Source organism: Heloderma suspectum, chromosome 1 (assembly GCF_057233095.1).
Source record: "Heloderma suspectum isolate Gila_16-S chromosome 1, 16-S_ref, whole genome shotgun sequence".
Classification (NCBI taxonomy): Eukaryota; Metazoa; Chordata; class Lepidosauria; order Squamata; family Helodermatidae; genus Heloderma; species Heloderma suspectum.
The window spans coordinates 22,296,533-22,315,112 of record NC_139458.1 but is presented as its reverse complement, the minus strand read 5'-3'; the positions used below and the strand labels follow the sequence as shown (position 1 = coordinate 22,315,112).

The window sequence follows — 18,580 nt, the reverse complement described above, 5'->3', positions numbered from 1 at the left end:
ATTCTCTAACATCCCTAACATCACCACCCTCGTGAGAAGGAAATAAGCGAAAAATAACAAGACAGCCATCTAAAGAGAACGACCCAGTCCTGCAATGATACTGGATGGGGAAAGAACCGGCATCGATGTGGAATTCTCCGCCTGTGTGATGGAGCCTAATGACAGAGGCAGGCAACTTATGCTGTGTTTCCTTGGGGTTAATCTGCCAGGGCCCAAGGTCCCCCTATGCTCCCCTCTCACACATAAAACTACCCTCCCTCACATCCAGTCACTTCTCTCCCCCCCGCCACTCACTCACTCACTCACTCACTCAGACACAGTTATTTCTCTCTCTCTCTCTCTCTCTCTCTCTCTCTCTCTCTCACACACACACACACAGCTACTCACTCACAGCTTTAACCCTTTCCTTCCCTCCACTGCTGAAAAATGGAGAAAAAAAACCATTATAGGAACGGGCTGTATGGTACTTGCCGTAGAATCCTCATAACACCGTGTGACAGAGAACAGGGGTGTATTAGCTCTAGGGCTGCCATGTGACCTACTTTACAGGGGACAGTCCTTTGTGAGAAGGGCTGCCAGAGGACTACCCTGACTTTGAACGCGTCCTCTGTTTGAAGGGCTGTCCAGTCCAAGTCTGGTTTAAAGAACCGTAAGAAGTGTTGCCCATCACCACTTAGCACCTGGACAGCAGATTGGACAGGCAGACCCAAGGTCACCTGGTCACAGTCTTCCACATTGTAGTGAGATATACTTTAAATAGAAATACAGCACAATAATTATCTCTAAATTGGCATCTATACATATAAATTAGCATGTGCAAATTTCATGCAAACCACTGTCTTCTTTTGTCCTTTTTGGTGATGCATTTCCTCTTTTTTGGTGATTCATAAGCAGCCACCTTGCACACGCAGCTCTGTCTTTCAACACTTCACTCCGTCTCTACCTGCTCCCTGCCAGCCTCTGTTCCCTAAGGCAACTGTCTCACTCTGCCCAATGGTAGGGCTGCCCTGTTAGAGAGTAATCCCCTCAGATGTGGTTGGCTAACTTTTCAACATTGAACTTAAATTAAAACTTACCTTGTGCTGCGTGATAAGCCTTTATGCAAAGTTTCAGAGCTTTTCTTCTGCTCCGCTTGGTAAATCATTAATCACCCATATGGAATTTCCCCAGCAGGACCTTTGTACGTGTTCTTTGGCCTTCCATTTTCTTTTGCAAACAGGAAGAAAGAGAAAGTGAAATCGGAGTATTTTCTTTTTCTTCCTCATCTAGCGAACACTAAAAGGAGTTCCAAAGGGGGAAAGGATTTCGTTTTGGTCTAATACATTCGAGCTTTATTTGTTACATGACACACAGGTTTCTGTTACTTTTTGTAAAGCCAAAGAAGATCCCATCTCATCCAGCCTCAGTGGAGAAGGTATCTTGACAACTAAGGAGAGTTAGAGAAGTTGCCCATTAAAGCCAGGTGAGTGTCTCTAAGCACCACAATCTGAGGGCCGTGGTTGGTGCTTTACCTGCCAGAAAAACAAGGTACTCTTTTGCAATGGTTCAGCTGGGGCCCTGCAGTCCAGGGCTCCCAGAAATAACCACCCAGAAAGTGGCAGATGATAAGAGCAGCAGTAGCAAACTCCATTTTATTTTTGTACTTATGGTGCTATGATATAAATGAGTTTAAAATGTAAAGCTGCATATACTCAGAGTCTTGTGTTTTTTTTTAAATCGGGTTTGGCAAACAGTTTTGTTGTTGCTATTCTAACATATTAGGAACGAGGAAGCAGTTTTAAAGCAGGGAAGGGCGGTTGGAGGAGGTTGCTTCACAACTGACCTAATACACATGGCCTTTTAAAGAGGCCTCCAGAAGACCATTAAGTCCCTACCCATAGCGGACTGAACTGTCTTCAATATCTTAGAAGAGCAAGAGCCCAATTTATGTCTTAGAAAATGGAGTCTTAGGCCTTTCTGTTCTTTGGCCTTGAGTATTCCGCACTCATATGAAGCCTGTTTGGGGGATATTTATGACCTTTGTGACTGCGTGTAATCCAGACAATGACCTGGTTTGTATGTAACTGACCCATCGATTTAGAAACCCAAGATTGGCCCTCTCATGAAGCAGGGTGAAGCACCCATCTCAGGCAGTGGAGCGGGAGGAGTGGCAAATTGGATGCTCCCCGCCCTTGCTAGGAGGACCTGCCACCGTGTCTCCCACCTCCTCCATCCCTACCCATCCTGTTGCCTCCACCTGCTCTGTGGATCCTCTCAGAGTGAGCAAGCAGGCAGGTGAGCTCTCTGAAGAGCCACATCAGCCAGAAAAGTAGCCGGCGTGATTCTTCAGAGAGGCAGCCACACCCAAGTATCTGGCTCTGAGGGGTCCTTCCTGAGAGCCAAGCATTGTGGGAATGGGTGCCCCGGAAATCACCTGTACCATGGGCAATCTCCAGGGACACCCCCTTACTGCAGATGATTACCTAGGGGTACCCTCCAAAGACAGCCCACTTTTACTCCACATCAGCTCTTTCACAGGTCGTAGAGTGTGACGTCCGAACCTGGACCAGTGGGTTGTTTAGGGACTAAACAATCCAGTGGTTAACTCATGGCTTGTTTTTGAGTTAACCTCTGGGTCGTTTACCCAGTGGTCCAGGTTCAGACATCATGCACTACAACTCACAAAGCCTCCCATTTTTAAACCAATGGGTTGCTGTTATGGGTGAACAAGGCCAATTTGTATAATCAATGTTGGACAATACAATGTGTGAATCTTTTTTTTTTTAATGGAGGAAGATTCCAAAACAGAGATAGCAGCCAGCACTCTATATATATTCATTTGTATACAGTACTTTGTATAGTTTGTATGTACATGTCCATTTTTGAAGAATATTTTTGTATATCTTGTGTATATTTGCACTTTTCTAAATATACTTTGGTGTGATATTGTGTCTTGCTATGTTGTGTCTTGCTATGTTTGAAGGCCTGGCGTGCTATGGTCCATGGGGTCACGAAGAGTCGGACATGACTGAACAACAACAACAACATGTTTGTTTGAGTTGGGGTGTGCTTGTTTACTCAGCTCAGTGGATATGAGCCACCCCCTCTTCCTGTTAGATATATTCAAATTAAATTGGATATGAGGGTGGAGGAAGCATATTTTAAGATACTCTGTTTGGTTATTTCTATTACTGTAGCAATGTTTTATCAGCATAGGACAAGCAATCGCCCTGAAAAGAACGTACCACCAAAGGGATTTGTGCTTTTGGCATGCAAACCTTCTATATGTTAACTGCATCTTCTATGTCTTCTACATTTTTTTTTTTTTAAGCAAAGAGATCTTTGCTTTTGGGCTGCATACATAGAACATAAATCTATTCACGTTTTTAGCACAATAGTCATCATTCCATCTGTTAGGGCCAGTTTGTTGGATGGAGCAAATGAACACCTGAGGAATAATCATGGCTGGATGGTATGTGTGATAGGTTCTCCGGCCTACCGCTGTTACATGGGGAATGGAAACCTTATTACCCCAGTCAGCACTTTCTTCCATCTCCACAGCCAAGAGTTTCTCAGATCCCTGTCCTTCCAAATGCATCTTGCAATCACTTTTAAAAAGCTGTAATTTGCTTCTCTCCCCCCACATCCCTGCTTCTCCTCTGGGTATATTGTGACTAAAGTTGCCAAAAAGAAAGAAAAAAATCTGGCAGGGCTCCTGTGTCTTTAACAACTGTTTGTCACATAGACATTTAGAGGTGAGGCTTTCCATGGCAGAGATAGATGGCAGTGAGAAGTGGGAAGCTTTACCTATTGAATTTTAGCCTATGATGCAACTGCTAAAAGCAGTTTGAGCTATCACAAAACTCTGTTGGGGGGGGCGGAGTTGGAAACCTTATAATTACACATACTGGGGAAAGGAGGGTGGTAGGGTGGCCAGATGCAATTAAGGACAAGCCTCTTGTACCTGTTAGAAGAAATCTTGGTAGCTGTGGCTTTTCATTACCTTCCAAATCCCTTCTTCTACATAATTATTGGAAACGCAGAAGCCCCATCTGGCCTAGCGAACGCAGCATTATGGGAAAGGACTGCAATGCACGTTTTCCATCTATAGCGTGGTAACCATGGCAATCCAAGCATTTCTGATTTCGGAAACTTAAGCGATAGAGTAACTGTGGATCCCCCCCTTTAACCGAGGCACAACGTACTAATGAGGGTTCACATTATGGGCCAGACACAAGTACTGGCTTGACTCTCGAGATCCGACCAATAAGCGGTGTAGCAAAAAATCTATCTCAGACTTGCCTTGACCTGTTTGATACCCTTGACAATTTTCTATCATCAGCTTCACTCAAACCCATCAATAGAGAGGAAGAGAGTTATATTGCCTGTATCTTACACTGTGGAGAGGGAATGCCATCATTCTAGCAGGTAAGGGGTACGCTTGGTTGCAGCAATGAATACATTTGGCCCAGGAGAAGGTTGAACACTGTTATATAACTGCCATGGGTTCGAGCAGAGATGGCTAGTGTCTGTATTCTCAGGGACTGCTATGTTTTCTAAGAACACTGTAAACTGTCTTACCCAAGCCAGACCATTGACCATCTAACTCAGAATTATCTCTACACTGACTACCACCAGCTCTCCACAGTTTCACATAGGAGCCTTTCTTCATATAGAATCATAGAATCATAGAATAGTAGGGTTGGAAGGGGCCTACAAGGCCATCGAGTCCAACCCCCTGCTCAATGCAGGAATCCAAGTCAGAGTATCCCTGACAAATGGCTGTCCAGCCTCGTCTTGAAGGCCTCCAGTGTGGGAGAGCCCACCACCTCCCCAGGTAATTGGTTCCATTGCCGTATTGCTCTGACACTCAGGAAGTTTTTCCTGATGTTCAGTCGGAATCTGGCTTCCTGTAACTTGAGCCCATTATTCCGTGTCCTGCACTCTGGGATGATCAAGAAGAGATCCTGGCCTTCTTCTCTGTGACAACCTTTCAAGTACTTGAAGAGTGCTATCATATCTCCCCTCAGTCTTCTCTTCTCAAGGCTAAACATGCCCAGTTCTTTCAGTCTCTCTTCATAGGGCTTTGTTTCCAGTCCCCTGAATATACTAAAATGAATGGCAAGAATGCCCACTGGAAACAAGGGGAGCGATCAAGGCACCTCTAGGAAATAACAGAAGCTGTGAGAATGCCCATTGACATGCCAAGACTACAATGAAATAATGCAAGCTACAAGGAAAGCCAGGAATGGATCCTGAGGGGAAATGGAGTGGGTCGTAGGGATTAACCACATTGTCAGGATGGGCAACTTTGAGAGATTGGGATGACCAGCATCATTCCAATTCTGCTTCTGTTATCCCATCCCCAGGGCCTGCCATTCCAGTGGTGGGTAGGGATGTTGGAGAAACCCACAATGGATTCAAATGAGTCTGGATTTCTGTGAATCCAACCTGCGGATTCTTCAACACACCAGCTTTTTCCGAGTTGCATAGAATCCATGGACTTGCAGAGTGTTGTTGTTGTTTTTTTTACTGGGGAGGATTTGTGCAAATTCTCACTTGTGCTAATGTGCATTTGTGCAAGCGCACATGAACGCTAATGCACACTTGCATTAATGTGCACTTGTGCTAATGCGCATGAGTGCTAATGCACACTTGCACAAGTGGAAAAAATTCTTGTACATCCCTAAAAATATCCGATTCTGTCAATGAGCAGATGTCAGAAAGAAAGACGCCTGTCAATCTGCAAAACACAGATGGAACAGTTTAACAAAATCCATACATCCCTAGTTCTGGGTCTGTCATTCTACTCCTGGGGGCCATCACTCTAGTCACTCAGTGTCTGTTGTTGTTATTCCCCATTTTTTCTCCCTGTCACAGTGGTTAATGCGGTCTCTCCTGTGATCTTATTCCATCCCCATGCAGAATCCATTTGTTGCTTTATTGGAAGCTTATCTGTAGCTTGCATGTATTTCAATGCAGCCTTGCTATGCCGGTTGGCATTCACAGTTCCTATTAATTCCTGTGGGCTTTTGGTGGGCACCAAAAAAAGATGACAAAAGAGGACACCGGATTGCATAAAATTTGCATCTGATAATTTCTAGGTGTAGATGCAAATTTAAAAATAATTATTATAATTTAAACTGAAATACAGTACATCTCACCATAGTGCAGAAGACTGTGTGACCTGTGTGCCTGGTTACTCAGTCTGCTGTCTAGACACTGTTGATGGACAACTTCAAGGGCCAGCTCTCCTTTCTGATGGTTCATTATCTTTGCACTAGACTTGGACTAGACAGTCCTTCAAACAGAGGACACCTTCAAATTGAGGACTGTTCTCTGTAAAAGAGTGCACATGGCCATCCTCTTTCAGATAGCTCCCATTGTTTCCAGTGAATATTCCTGTCCTTCGTTTTAGTATATACCTGCTCCAGCCCTACCCAGGGATGCCACAGACTGAATTTCCATATTAGGGCAAGACCTTTATTAAGCCAACCAAATCTCCATATTAGGCCCAGCCAAAATAGTGCTCCTCCCACCCACTTTCTTTCCCATCTAGCCCGAAGAAGAGTTCTGGAGAACTCAAAAGCTTGCACATTGTTTTGTGGCCTTTGTTGGCCTAATACAGGTGTTGCGCTAATGTGGATTTCTGAATTTTTCTTATGGCCAACACAGCTAACTTTCCTTTTTGTAGGGATTGAACCTGGAACTTTTTGCATGTCAGCATGTGCTCTACCACTGAGCTACAGCCCTTTCCCTAAACATAGAAAACTTCCTTACCACTAGTCCAGGGATGCCAAACTCTTTTAAGGTGGGGGGCTAAATTGCCCCCTAGCAGGCCCACCATAGGCTAGATGACATCAGTGGTCTTGGTCCCACCCCCTGACATCACATCAGGGGACATGACCACACCCACTGGTGTCATTGCACCATCCCCTGCTCCTTTTTCTTCTTCTCTCTGCTGGGTGAGGCACAGTGAAAGGGAATCAGCCGGTGCTGGGAGGAGCAACCGCTCTTCCTGCCATTGGCTGAGTCCTTGGCTTTGTGTGCCACCCCTGTGGACACCACAAAAAGCTACCCCACTGGCATCAGGAAGAACAGCCATTCCTGCCACTGCCTGCAGAGTCCCCACTGCTCACATTCTGCTGTTATCTCCAATGAGATTGGAGATAACCTGGGGATGACTTCTTGGAGGATTCCTCCAGGGGGCAGAGCCCTAGGAGGCTCTGTGGGCCAGATGGTAAAGCCCAGCATGCCAGATTTGGCCCACAGGCCAGGAATTCTGCACCCCTCCTCTAGTCAGTTCATTGGTCCATCTAGTTCAGTATTGTCTACACTGACTGTCAGCTGCTCTCCATGTTTCAGATGGTGGCCTTTCCCAGCCCTATCTGGAGATGCTGGGGATTGAACCTGGTGTTCTGCTCCTCAGCTGCAGCCATTCCCCAAACACTACTCTGGGGCCTGGAAGGAGCAGATGTGTCAGGCACTATAATAACGTGGGCATTGTCTAGCAGTAAGATCCTTATGTAGCACATGGAATCCCATGGCATAAGGCAGCAGGCCCTCAAACATTCTGCCTGAGCCATCATTTTCTTATCCATGCCTTTTGAGAGGTAATGCTAGGAGCCCTCCAACTGGAAGCACCCAGTATGACACTGTCTCAGCCTGGTCCTGAACCCTTCCAACAGTTTTTAACCCTTCCTCTCCTTCTTGGCACATTTTCCCCTGCGGTAGCTGCAGTCTCTACATCTGCACTGTTTGCAGCAAAGCTAACATGGATGAAAATCAAACAGAAAAAAGGGAGGCTGATGGGAAAACCAAGTTGCCATCAGAGCCGACATCTCCAGTGACATGCACGGAGAGTGAAAATGGGCATCTTTCCAAAGATTCTCCACCCTTGAATAATCAAAGTGAAAATGAAACCAAAAGTGTCAGCAGGAGTCTCATCGCAAGGTTGAGCTTCAGGAGAGCGTCATCAAAATCTAAACGGAAATCGATGGAAGAGTCAGCCATCTCCAGATTCAGCAGGAGATTTTCATTGAAACCTGAACGGAAATCGATGGAGGAGTCGGGCCTCTCCAGATTCAGTAGGAGCTTTTCACTGAAAAGCTTCATTTCCAGTAAGGAAAATGATAGTATTCCAAAGAAGGGTGGGGAATCTGGAGAAGAAGATTGTGTTCACAAAGAGGCACTGTCTGGTAAGGAATGAAAGATACTTTTACTTAGTACTATTTTCTGGGTTTTCCTGACCTCTTTAGCTTTGAAAAGGTGGGTGTGGGGCTGGAAAAATGGGTGTGCAATTCTTTCAGCATAAAATGCAGGCCAATTTACCACACCAAATCAAAGCTGTGAAATTGGGTTGAGGGGCCGTGCTTTAATTTTAAATTCAGTCAATAGCAGATTTATCGGGTGTCACTGCCAAATGAGGCTCAGCAGACATCTACCAGGAGCAGGGCCTTTTTGGTGGTGGCATCATCCTTATGGAAGGTCTGCCCCAGAGTTGTTTGTGAGGCCGCAACATCGTGCTCCAGGACAGGACCTGACTTTTTCAGAAAGCCTTTGTCTAAATTGGTTCTTTTACCACTTTATTTTTAGATTTGGCTCAATCTTTTAGCAGGAAGGGGGACTGCTGGTTATTGTTGTCTGTTGCTACTGGGCCTTTTCCAGTTGGGAGGATATTTTTTTTTAGTATTGTTTTATTTCCTGCTATAATTTTCTGTTTAAATGTTTTTATACGATGTTTGGTTTTGATTTTATGCTATAAGCGGGTTCGGGTTTAGTTTTGAAAATGAAAAAAGGATATAAGTCATGATTGGGAAGCCTCAGGCCTGGGGCCAAATGTGGCCCTCCTGGGGTCCAAATCTAGCCCCCTGGGCTTCCCCAAATGGCCCCCCCCTTCCCCTAACTCCCCCTTTCCTCCCCCACCAGTGGTTTGGTGATTTTTTTGGCTTCTGTGCAGTTTTCCCCCATTTTAAAAGGTTGAATGCTTCTCCTAAGGCTACTGGCAGTAAGAGCTTTAAGCTACAATATGCTGGTGATTTTGTATTTTGCCCCACCCCCTTTGCCTTTGGCTCCACCCTCTTTGCCTTCTGCCCTGCCCACCACTAGAAATGCGGTTCCCGAGAGCTTCTCCAAAATTGAGTTCAGCCCTTGGGCTGAAACAGGTTCACCACCCTTGATCTAAATTATTAAAACAATAAAATAAATAATAGTGATATTACAGAGGAAGTAGCAGCTTTGGAGTGTTCCAAATGCATATACATAACCTCAGTAATCTTTCTAATGCTGCAAGACACCAAGCATTACTGAGGCTCTCACGCCTTGGTTTTTTAGCAGGACCGTTCTTCTGTAATCACTGGTTTTCCCAGGGGCTTTAAATGATGCTGCTGCTCTCCTGCTGCTATCTCAAAACTTCCCCTCCCTCTTCCCATGTTATCTGAGAATGGGGAAAACCCAGCATTTTCTGTGCTTGCGATTGAAATCGCCATTTCCCCACTGTGTATTTCCCCTTTAGCACTTTGTCCCGCTTTGTGTGGGCGTGTGCTAGGGGGTGTTGCTGGGCAGTGTTGAATAACATTGTCATGACAACAAATCAGTGGGAGGGTGGGGGCAGGTCACTGACCAGGCTTCCAGTGACCGTTTCTGCCTCTCTCCCATTCTACTATGGGCCTCAAGATCCCCTTGAACACAGCAATGCTTACTTCTGAGTAAACTCATTGGCGGTAAGGCTTTCCTTTCCTGGGAGTAAGTGCCACTGAAATCTGTGTGGCTTGCTTCTGAGTAGGCATGCATATGAGTGCATTGTAAATCTACTTAGAGTAGCAGTGTTAAGGTCTCCCATTCTCTTCAGTGCATTTACTTTGAACCTCCCCCTCCCATTGACTTCACTGACTCTCTTTTGCTCACTAGATTGATGGATTTTTTTCCTCCCAGGGTGGATGGGGGAGTCTCCCTTCTCAGCCATGCAGGAGAAAGGCTTGACAGTTAGGATTTCAATGGGTATTAAAAGTGCCTTTTCTCCTCCCCTGAATAAATTCATCATACAGAGCTTGGAAGAGTTTTCTGCGAAGAGAAAACTCTCTGGAAAAGACCCTGATGCTGGGAAAGACTGAAGGCAAAAGGAGAAGGGGACGGCAGAGGATAAGATGGCTAGATAGCATCACCGATGCAATGAATATGAACTTTAGCACGCTCCGGGAGAGAGCGCAGGACAGGAAGGCCTGGCGTGCTGTGGTCCATGGGGTCACGAAGAGTCGGACACAACTGAACGACTGAACAACACAACAACAGAGCTTGGAATGGTCATTTTTAATAGTTTCCTTTTGGGATGTGGAGTTGCTTTTAGATAAGGCAGTAATGCTGAGGTGGTTTTCCATAGTACTCCCTCCCACCTAGCCAGCCACTATCTCTTGTTCTAGCCCACCTTGCAGGGTTGTTGGTAAGCTAGAATAAGGGGGAAGAGCAACAACAGTGCGGGAGAGTGAAGCAAGCTGGGTCTAATGAAGAAGGTGTCATAGAATCACAGAATCACAGAATCATAGAATAGTAGGGTTAGAAGGGGCCTACAAGGCCATCGAGTCCAACCCCCTGCTCAATGCAGGAAGCCAAGTCAGAACACCCCTGACAGATGGCTGTCCAGCCTCGTCTTGAACGCCTCCAGTGTGGGAGAGCCCACCACCTCCCTAGGTAGTTGGTTCCATTGTCGTATCGCTGTAACAGTCAGGACGTTTTTCCTGATGTTCAGCTGGAATCTGGCTTCCTGTAACTGGAGCCCATTATTCCGTGTCCTGCACTCTGGGATGATCGAGAAGAGATCCCGGCCTTCCTCTCTGTGACAACCTTTCCGTACTTGAAGAGCGCTATCCTATCTCCCCTCAGTCTTCTCTTCTCATTCTCAAGGCTAAACATGCCCAGTTCTTTCAGTCTCTCCTCATAGGGTTTTGTTTCCAGTCCCCTGATCATCTTTGTTGCCCTCCTCTGAACCCTCTCCAGCTTGTCTGCATCCTTCTTAAAGTGTGGTGCCCAGAACTGGACACAGTACTCCAGATGAGGCCTAACCAGTGCTGAGTAGAGGGGAACTAGTACTTCCCGGGATTTGGAAGCTATGCTTCTATTAATGCAGCCCAAAATTTGTTGTTGTTGTTGTTCAGTCGTTCAGTTGTGTCCTACTTTTCGTGACCCCAAGTTAGGGGTGGACGAAAGTCACTTACCTGTCCTCGAAGGACGTTCGCGGTGGGGGGGAGGCGCTTCGCTGGTCCCTCCGCGAAGTTCAGCCCAGGGGGGGAGGCTTCCCGCCTCGGCCCGGCCGAAATTCAGGCCGGGGAGGAGGCTTCCCGCCTCGCCCGGCCGCGAACGCGAAAGTTTTTTTTAAAAAAAAAACGCCCCCTGATAGGCTACGTGACGATTCACGTAGCCTATTACGGCTAGATCTGCAAAGTCAGCCGTGATAGGCTACGTCAGTCGTCACGTAGCCTATCACGGGTGACTTAAAAAAAAAGCGCGTACGCGAATGGCGGCCCCCATAGGGAACCGCCATTCGCGTTCCTTATTTAGTCGCTGTAGTCTACGTAAATCTTTACATAGACTACAGCGACCAAATAAGGAACAGGAATGGCGGCTCCCTATGGGGGCCGCCATTATCCGTACACACTTTTTTTTTTTTTTTTAAAGTCACCCGTGATAGGCTACGTGACGATTGACATAGCCTATCACGGCTGACTTTGCAAATCTAGCTGTGATAGGCTACGTGAATCGTCACGTAGCCTATCAGGGGGCGTTGTTGTTTTTTTTCTTTCATTGCAATGGCGGCGGTGGCAGCCGGTCAAAAGACCGGCTGCCGCTCCCGCCCCGCTCAAACACCCGCCGAACCGCCGGCCGGACCCGCCGCCGGGAGGGACATTCGGCGAAGGTAAGTCCTGTCCCGGGGGGGGGGTGCGGAGGATTTCTCCCCGAAACTTGTTCGGGGGGCCGAACACGTTGGCGCTCGGCCCGCCGAAGTTTCGGGGAGAAATTCTCCGCCAACCCTACCCCAAGTACCATAGCACGCCAGGCCTTCCTGTCCTGCGCTGTCTTCTGGAGCGTGCTCAAGTTCATATTCATTGCATCGGTGATGCTATCTAGCCATCTCATCCTCTGCCGTCCCCTTCTCCTTTTGCCTTCAGTCTTTCCCAGCATCAGCTTGTGATCGACAACAATTCCAAGATCCTTCTCGCTTGTAGTGTTGTTGAGCCACGTATTGACCATCTTGTAACTGTGCATTTGGTTTCTTTTTCATAGGTGCAGAACTTGGTATTTATCCCTATTAAATGTCATTCTGTTGTTTTCTGCAACATTTGCAGAACGCCGGCATTTGCGTTCCTTATTTTTGGCCGTCTTAGTCTACATAAATATTTACATAGACTATGACGGCGAAAATAAAGGGGAACGCAAATAGTGTAGCGGCTGTAGCCGCCGCCATTTGTGTATGCGTTTTTTTTTTTTTTTAACCCAGCCATGAACTAATAGCGTAGTTAGCCTTCCTGACGCCATCCCTGCAATCCTGTGCTACCTGCCTGTACTCTTCCTTTGTTATTTGGCCTTCTTTCCACTTCCTATATGTGTCCTTTTTTGTTTTCAGGTCATCTCTAGGCTTTTTGTGAAGCCACATTGGCTTCTTCTGTTGTCTGCTACCTTTCCTTCTTGTTGGAATTGTTTGTAATTGTGCCTTGAGAATTTCCTTTTTTAAAAGCTCCCACCCATCTTGGACTCCTTTTCTCGTTAGAGTCACTTGCCATGAGACCTTACTGATCATTGTTCTGAGTTTATTAAAATCGGCTTTCCTAAAATCCAGGGTACGCGTTTGACTACACTCAGCTTTTGCTTCCCTTAGAACCAAGAACTCAAGTACAATATGGTCGCTTTCCCCCAGAGTTCCTGTAACTGCTACTTGATCCACTAAGTCATCTCTGTTGGTTAGGATCAAGTCAAGGATAGCTGATCCTCTAGTTCCTTCCTCTACCTTCTGTAGGAGGAAGTTATCCGCCACACAAGTCAGGAATTTCCTGGAGGGGCCATGTTTTGCAGAATTTGTCTCCCAACAAATATCAGGGAAATTGAAGTCCCCCATTACTACTACATCATGCTTCCTTTAAACATTAGCTATTTGCTTTTCAAAAGTTTCATCCTCGTGTTCTGCTTGATTGGGTGGCTGGTAGTAGACTCCGACCACCAGGTTCCTTGTATTCTTTGCTCCATTTATTTTGATCCAGAGGTTTTTCCTGATGTTCAGCCGGAATCTGGCTTCCTATAACTTGAGCCCATTATTCTGTGTCCTGAATTCTGGGATGATCGAGAAGAGATCCTGGCCTTCCTCTCTGTGACAGCCTTTCAAGTACTTGAAGAGCACTATCATATCTCCCCCCAGTCTTCTCTTCTCAAGGCTAAACATGCCCAGTTCTTTCAGTCTCTCCTCATAGAGCTTTTGTTTCTAGTCCTCTGGTCATCTTCGTTGCCCAGCCCTCCTCTGAACCCTCTCCAGTTTGTCTGCATCCTTCTTAAAGTGTGGTGCCCAGAACTGGACACAGTACTCAAGATAAGGCCCAACCAGTGCTGAGTAGAGGGGAATTAGTACTTCACATGATTTGGAAGCTATACTTCTGTTAATGCAGCCCAAAATAACATTTGCCTTTTTTGCAGCCACATCACATTCTTGGCTCATATTCAGCTTGTGATCTACAACAGTTCCAAGATCCTTCTCACTTGTAGTATTGTTGAGCTAAGTATCATCCATCTTGTAACTGTGCATTTGGTTTCTTTTTCCTAGGTGCAGAACTTGGCATTTATCCCTGTTAAATGTAATTCTGTTGTTTTCTGCCCAGCACTCCAGTCTATCAAGATCCCTTTGAATTTTGTTTCTGTCTTCCAGGGTATTAGCTATCCCACCCAATTTTGTGTCATCTGCAAATTTGATCAGCATTCCCTGCACCTCCTCCTCCAAGTCATTCATAAAAATGTGGAAGAGCACTGGGCCCAGGACTTTAACAAATCTTTTAAATCTTTTTATTATTTTACTGTTTTATCTTTTGTGTTCTCCATTCTGAAATCTGTTTTAGATATGGAGCAGTATACAAATATTGTAAATAAATAAATACTAAATAAAATAAAGGCAATAAAAAGAACATACATAATAATAAATCAAAATCACTAAAGAAACAAAGGACTTCACTAGTTATAAAGTCTTAGTCTGTAACTGATATGCTTATGGAACATCTACAGTAAACAGCCTAAGTAGGACTTCAGTCAATACCTAATGAAAGTAAAAATACAGGTTATACAACATATAAAAGGAGTGTGGATGAATGTATGTCATTTTGTGTGTAGGTGTGTACTAATGAGAAAAAATACAGGCAACTGTACTTGGTTGGAATTTTATCCAAAGTTTGAAGAACTTCAAGATAGGAAATAAATGGAACCCATGGTGCCTTAATCTCATTCTTCAAATTAGGATTCCTTGCTTGCTGCTTGTATTCGTAGTCTCCCAAATTTTATCTTTAACCAACTGCTCTTTAGTCGGTTGCTTTGGAGACTTCCAATTACATGTGATACATGCAGTAGCGTAGTGGCAAATCCAGAAGTGCAGGGACCCTTCGTGACAGTCACAGCCACGCCCCCTCCCAGCCATGCCCCCTCTAAGATTGTACAACCCTGTAAGATATATAGCCTTCAACGGGGATCCAAAAACAGTGCAGCTGAGAGTAAGGCAGTGGTATTTCAATTGGATGTCTGAGAAAAAAATGCAGGCGTGTTAATCTTTTTAGGGATGTATGAAACTCACTTACCTTTGCTCCGTCCCTCCTTGCGGAATCCTCGACGGGGGCAGAGGCGATCCGGTCCTCCCCCCCGGAATCCTTGATGGCCGGCCGATGGATTTCCGGCTGCGGACGGCCAGGTGCAGATGCAAATGGCGGCCGCCATAGCGGCCGCCATTTGCATCCAGCTAGACAGCTGTGATAGGCTATGTAAGAATTTACGTAGCCGATCACGACTAACGCAAAAAGCAACAACAACGCAGCGTACGCAAATGATGGTGGCTATGGTGGCCGCCATTTGCGTGGCCTATTTTTCGCCGACTTATCTTACGTCAATATTTACGTAAGATAAAACGGCGCAAAAAAAGGGGGAACGCAAATAGCGTCCACTACGCTATTTGCGTTCCCCTTTTTTTTCGCCGTTTTATCTTATGTAAATATTGATGTAAGATAAGTAGGTGAAAAATAGGCCACGCAAATGGCGGCCACCGTAGCCGCCGCCATTTGCATACGCTGCGTGGTTTGGTTTTTTTTTTTTACGTTAGCCATGATAGGCTACGTAAATTCTTCTGTAGCCTATCACGGTGCGAGGACGGCAATGGTAGCGGCAGCATCCGCCGCTGCCGGAGCCACCGAATCCGCCCCAGGTAAGTGCCGTCCCGGGGGGATTCTGCGGGGGGGGCGGGGGGCAGGAGGCTGTTCTGCCACGGATTCCGGGGGACCGGATTCTAAAGAATCCGGCCTCACTGGAATCCGTGGTAGAATTCTCCGCCGTCCCTAAATATTTTTCACCCCCTCCCTCCCTCCCTCTTCCTTAAACACAAACATTTTAGGTTTTCAAAATAAGATACTCTATGGAAGCTTCACCCTCTCAACTCAGCCCTCATGGACAGATCCCTTCTCATTTAAACAGCCCCCTTGCACACTCCCTTAGCACCCCAACATTACCCATTAGCCTTCCCTAAGCTTCTTCATTATGTCTGTCCCATCCTGCAACAGAAATGTCCACACACCCAGCTAGATTGAACCACACACACACACAGCCACACACACACACACACACACACACACACCTACCTTCTTCCTCCTCTCCCCACAACTGATTTTTTTCTGTTTCCCTTTCCTCCCCCAGGGTTTCTTTGCCCAGATACATGCCAACCTTATACCAAAAAGTGTAGCTGACAGAGCAAGTTTCATTTGGCAATTCTGCTTAGGGATGTACAAATCCCCTTACCTGGGGTCCGCAGGAGGGTCTGCAGTGGGGGGAGGGGAGCCCACAGAGCCGCCGGCCGGCTCCGTTCCGCAAATGATACAGCTGCCATTGCCGTGCCGTATCGCTGATGATAAGAAACAGGAAGTGATCCAGACGCAAATGGCATCCGCTATGCCATTTGCGTGCCTGTTTCTTCTTGCGATAGGCTACACGTCTGTATTTGCATAGCTATTTACGTAGCCTATCGCATGAAAAAACAGGGACGCAAATGGCGTAGCGGACGCCATTTGCATCTGGATCACTTCCTGTTTCTCATCAGCAGTGATACGGATGGCAATGACAGCCATATCGCTTGCAGAATGGAGCCACCGGCGAGGAGGATTCGGCTCCGCAATGATCCAGCGGGAGGCGGAGGTGAATGGGATTGTTCCGCCACGGACTCCGGAGGCTGAATTCCCTGGAATTCGGCCTCATTGGAGTCCATGGCGGAATTCTCCGCCATCCCTAATTTTGCTTACTGTAGAAATTAATGTTCAAGAATTAACAGTGCAATCCGATGGGTGTTTATTTTGAATTAAATTTACAGAGGTCTCAAGAAGGCAGCTAAGGCTGCAGTCCTATGCACACTTACCTGGGAGAAAGCCCAATTGGCAACTGAACATCGTGGGACTGACTTCTGAGTAAACATGCATAGGATTGTGTGATACATCCTAAAAACTGGCTCAAACCAGCCACCTGCCCTGCCCCATAAGTAAATAATGATGGCAGCACCCTGCCCTGCCCCACTCTCCTGCTGCTGCCGTGGCCAGCAGCAGCCCTGAACGGGTGGGCAGTGTTGCAGGAGACGAGGGCAGTGCCGGGTGCGCAGGCACAGAGCAGGGACGGGCAGAGAAGCCAAGCGCTGAGGAGGAGAAGGGGGGGCGAGAGGAGGCTGCAGAGCTCCCTCAGGCTCCCTCACTCGCTCCCTTTGTCTGGCCAGCAGCCAAGAGGCAGCCGCCCACACTCCCTCTGCTCCCTCCTCCTCCCCTAGCAGACTGCAACCCAGCTGGGGGCCAGCTTCAAAAAAAGTGATGGAGCAACGCCCCGGCGCGACCCGCCACCACTACACCACTGGATACGTGATTTTGCAGCTATATACAATTGCCTAAGAAGAAGCAATTGGAAGCTGCCTTAAAATGAGTTAGGCCCTTGGTCCATCATGCCTGGTATTGTCGACAATGACCAGCAGCGGCTCTCCAGGGTTTCAAGTGGGTTTTTTCCCCGGCCCTACCCGGAAATGCCAGGGATTGAACCTGGGGTATTCTGCATGCCAAGTATATACCAAGTATATGCTCTACCACTGAGCCCCTTCATAATGCATATTATATATGTGTGTGTGTGTGTAAATTTATATACCACTTTCAATATAGAATTAAATATTAAAGATGGAAATACATCATACATCATGAACACATGTGTAAAATAGTCATACAAAAGCACTCAAATGAAAGAGTATTATAGTGTTCTTAGTTTTTAAAAGTCAGAGTTTCTGTAAATTGAGAAAAGAAACTGACACTGCTTAGCAGGAGATTCAAGACAGACAAGAGAAAGTACTTCTTCACCCAATGCGTAATTAATTTATGGAGTTTGCTACTACTGTGTGAACAGAATACTGGACTAGATGTCAGGGTGGACACTGAGCACATAGAACCTCAGAGCAGTTCTGATTCTGAGGAGAAACAGCCATCCGTGGGAGAGGAGCATGCTCATCCCTCTCAGGCCCTGCAGCTGGCAGAGATTACTCCTGCCGGCATTCCAGACATAGATAGCGGTCCTGGGAGTGAAAGAGCGTGGGAGGAGGGCTGGCTGGATGCTCGACGCAGACGCAAAGAGTGACGAGCTATGGAGGGCGCGGAAAGGAGGCGTAGCGCCCATTTGGCGCGCAAGCAACGGTCATGTCCAGAGCACCCAAGGGAAAAGGGGAGGGACTCTCCATAGCCCATAAGTTCCGGGTCTGCAAGTGATTCTCATTCAAACAGGGATCAACTGTTTCCAACTTGGGGCATAGGTTACTCTGCTGTTCATAGCTTAGTCGTTGGTGATAAAGTTATTAAGTTGTAAAAGGAATAAAGCCTTGAAAAGAATCCTTTGTCTGTGTTTGGAGTTGGCTACTGGAGTAGACTGAAAGAGGCCGGCTAGGGCCCCCTGACACTAGATGGACCTTGATCTGATCCAGCACAGCTCTTCTTGTATTCCTATACCACAAGATGTGTCAAGAGTGATGGTTTCAAAGCAATTAGATGAAGTCGTGGAAGATAGACTTATCAATGGCTATTAGCCATCCTCCTAGGGGTAGGCAACCTGGTGCTCTCCTGATGTTTTGGATTGCAACTCCCATCAGCCCCAGCCAGTATAGTCAATACTGAGGCATTATGCAAGTTGTAGTCAAAAACATGTGGAGAGCATCGGATTGCTTCCCCTGCTATATACTAATAGCAAACTCCGTGCTCCAAGTTGCTGAAACATGTAGACAAAATGGCACCATCTATGCACAAGAGGGGAGCATTGTAGGCTTGGGGGAACATCAAGGTTTGCAAAGGTACAAAAATATTAGAAAACAATG

At 46.6% G+C, this 18,580-nt stretch overlaps 1 protein-coding gene across 1 annotated transcript in view; it reads left to right on the top strand.

The window, feature by feature from the left end:
- The first annotated feature begins 1,240 nt into the window (after nucleotides 1-1,240).
- EXOC3L4 (exocyst complex component 3 like 4) overlaps nucleotides 1,241-18,580 on the top strand; it is a 94,049-nt gene continuing 76,709 nt past the window's right edge. Inside the window, exons 1-3 of the mRNA XM_084826658.1 lie at nucleotides 1,241-1,462; nucleotides 4,322-4,407; nucleotides 7,714-8,177. Of these exons, the coding sequence (XP_084682784.1) occupies nucleotides 7,754-8,177 (424 nt within the window). The 5' untranslated portion in view covers nucleotides 1,241-1,462; nucleotides 4,322-4,407; nucleotides 7,714-7,753. The remainder of the gene's footprint in view (nucleotides 1,463-4,321; nucleotides 4,408-7,713; nucleotides 8,178-18,580) is intronic.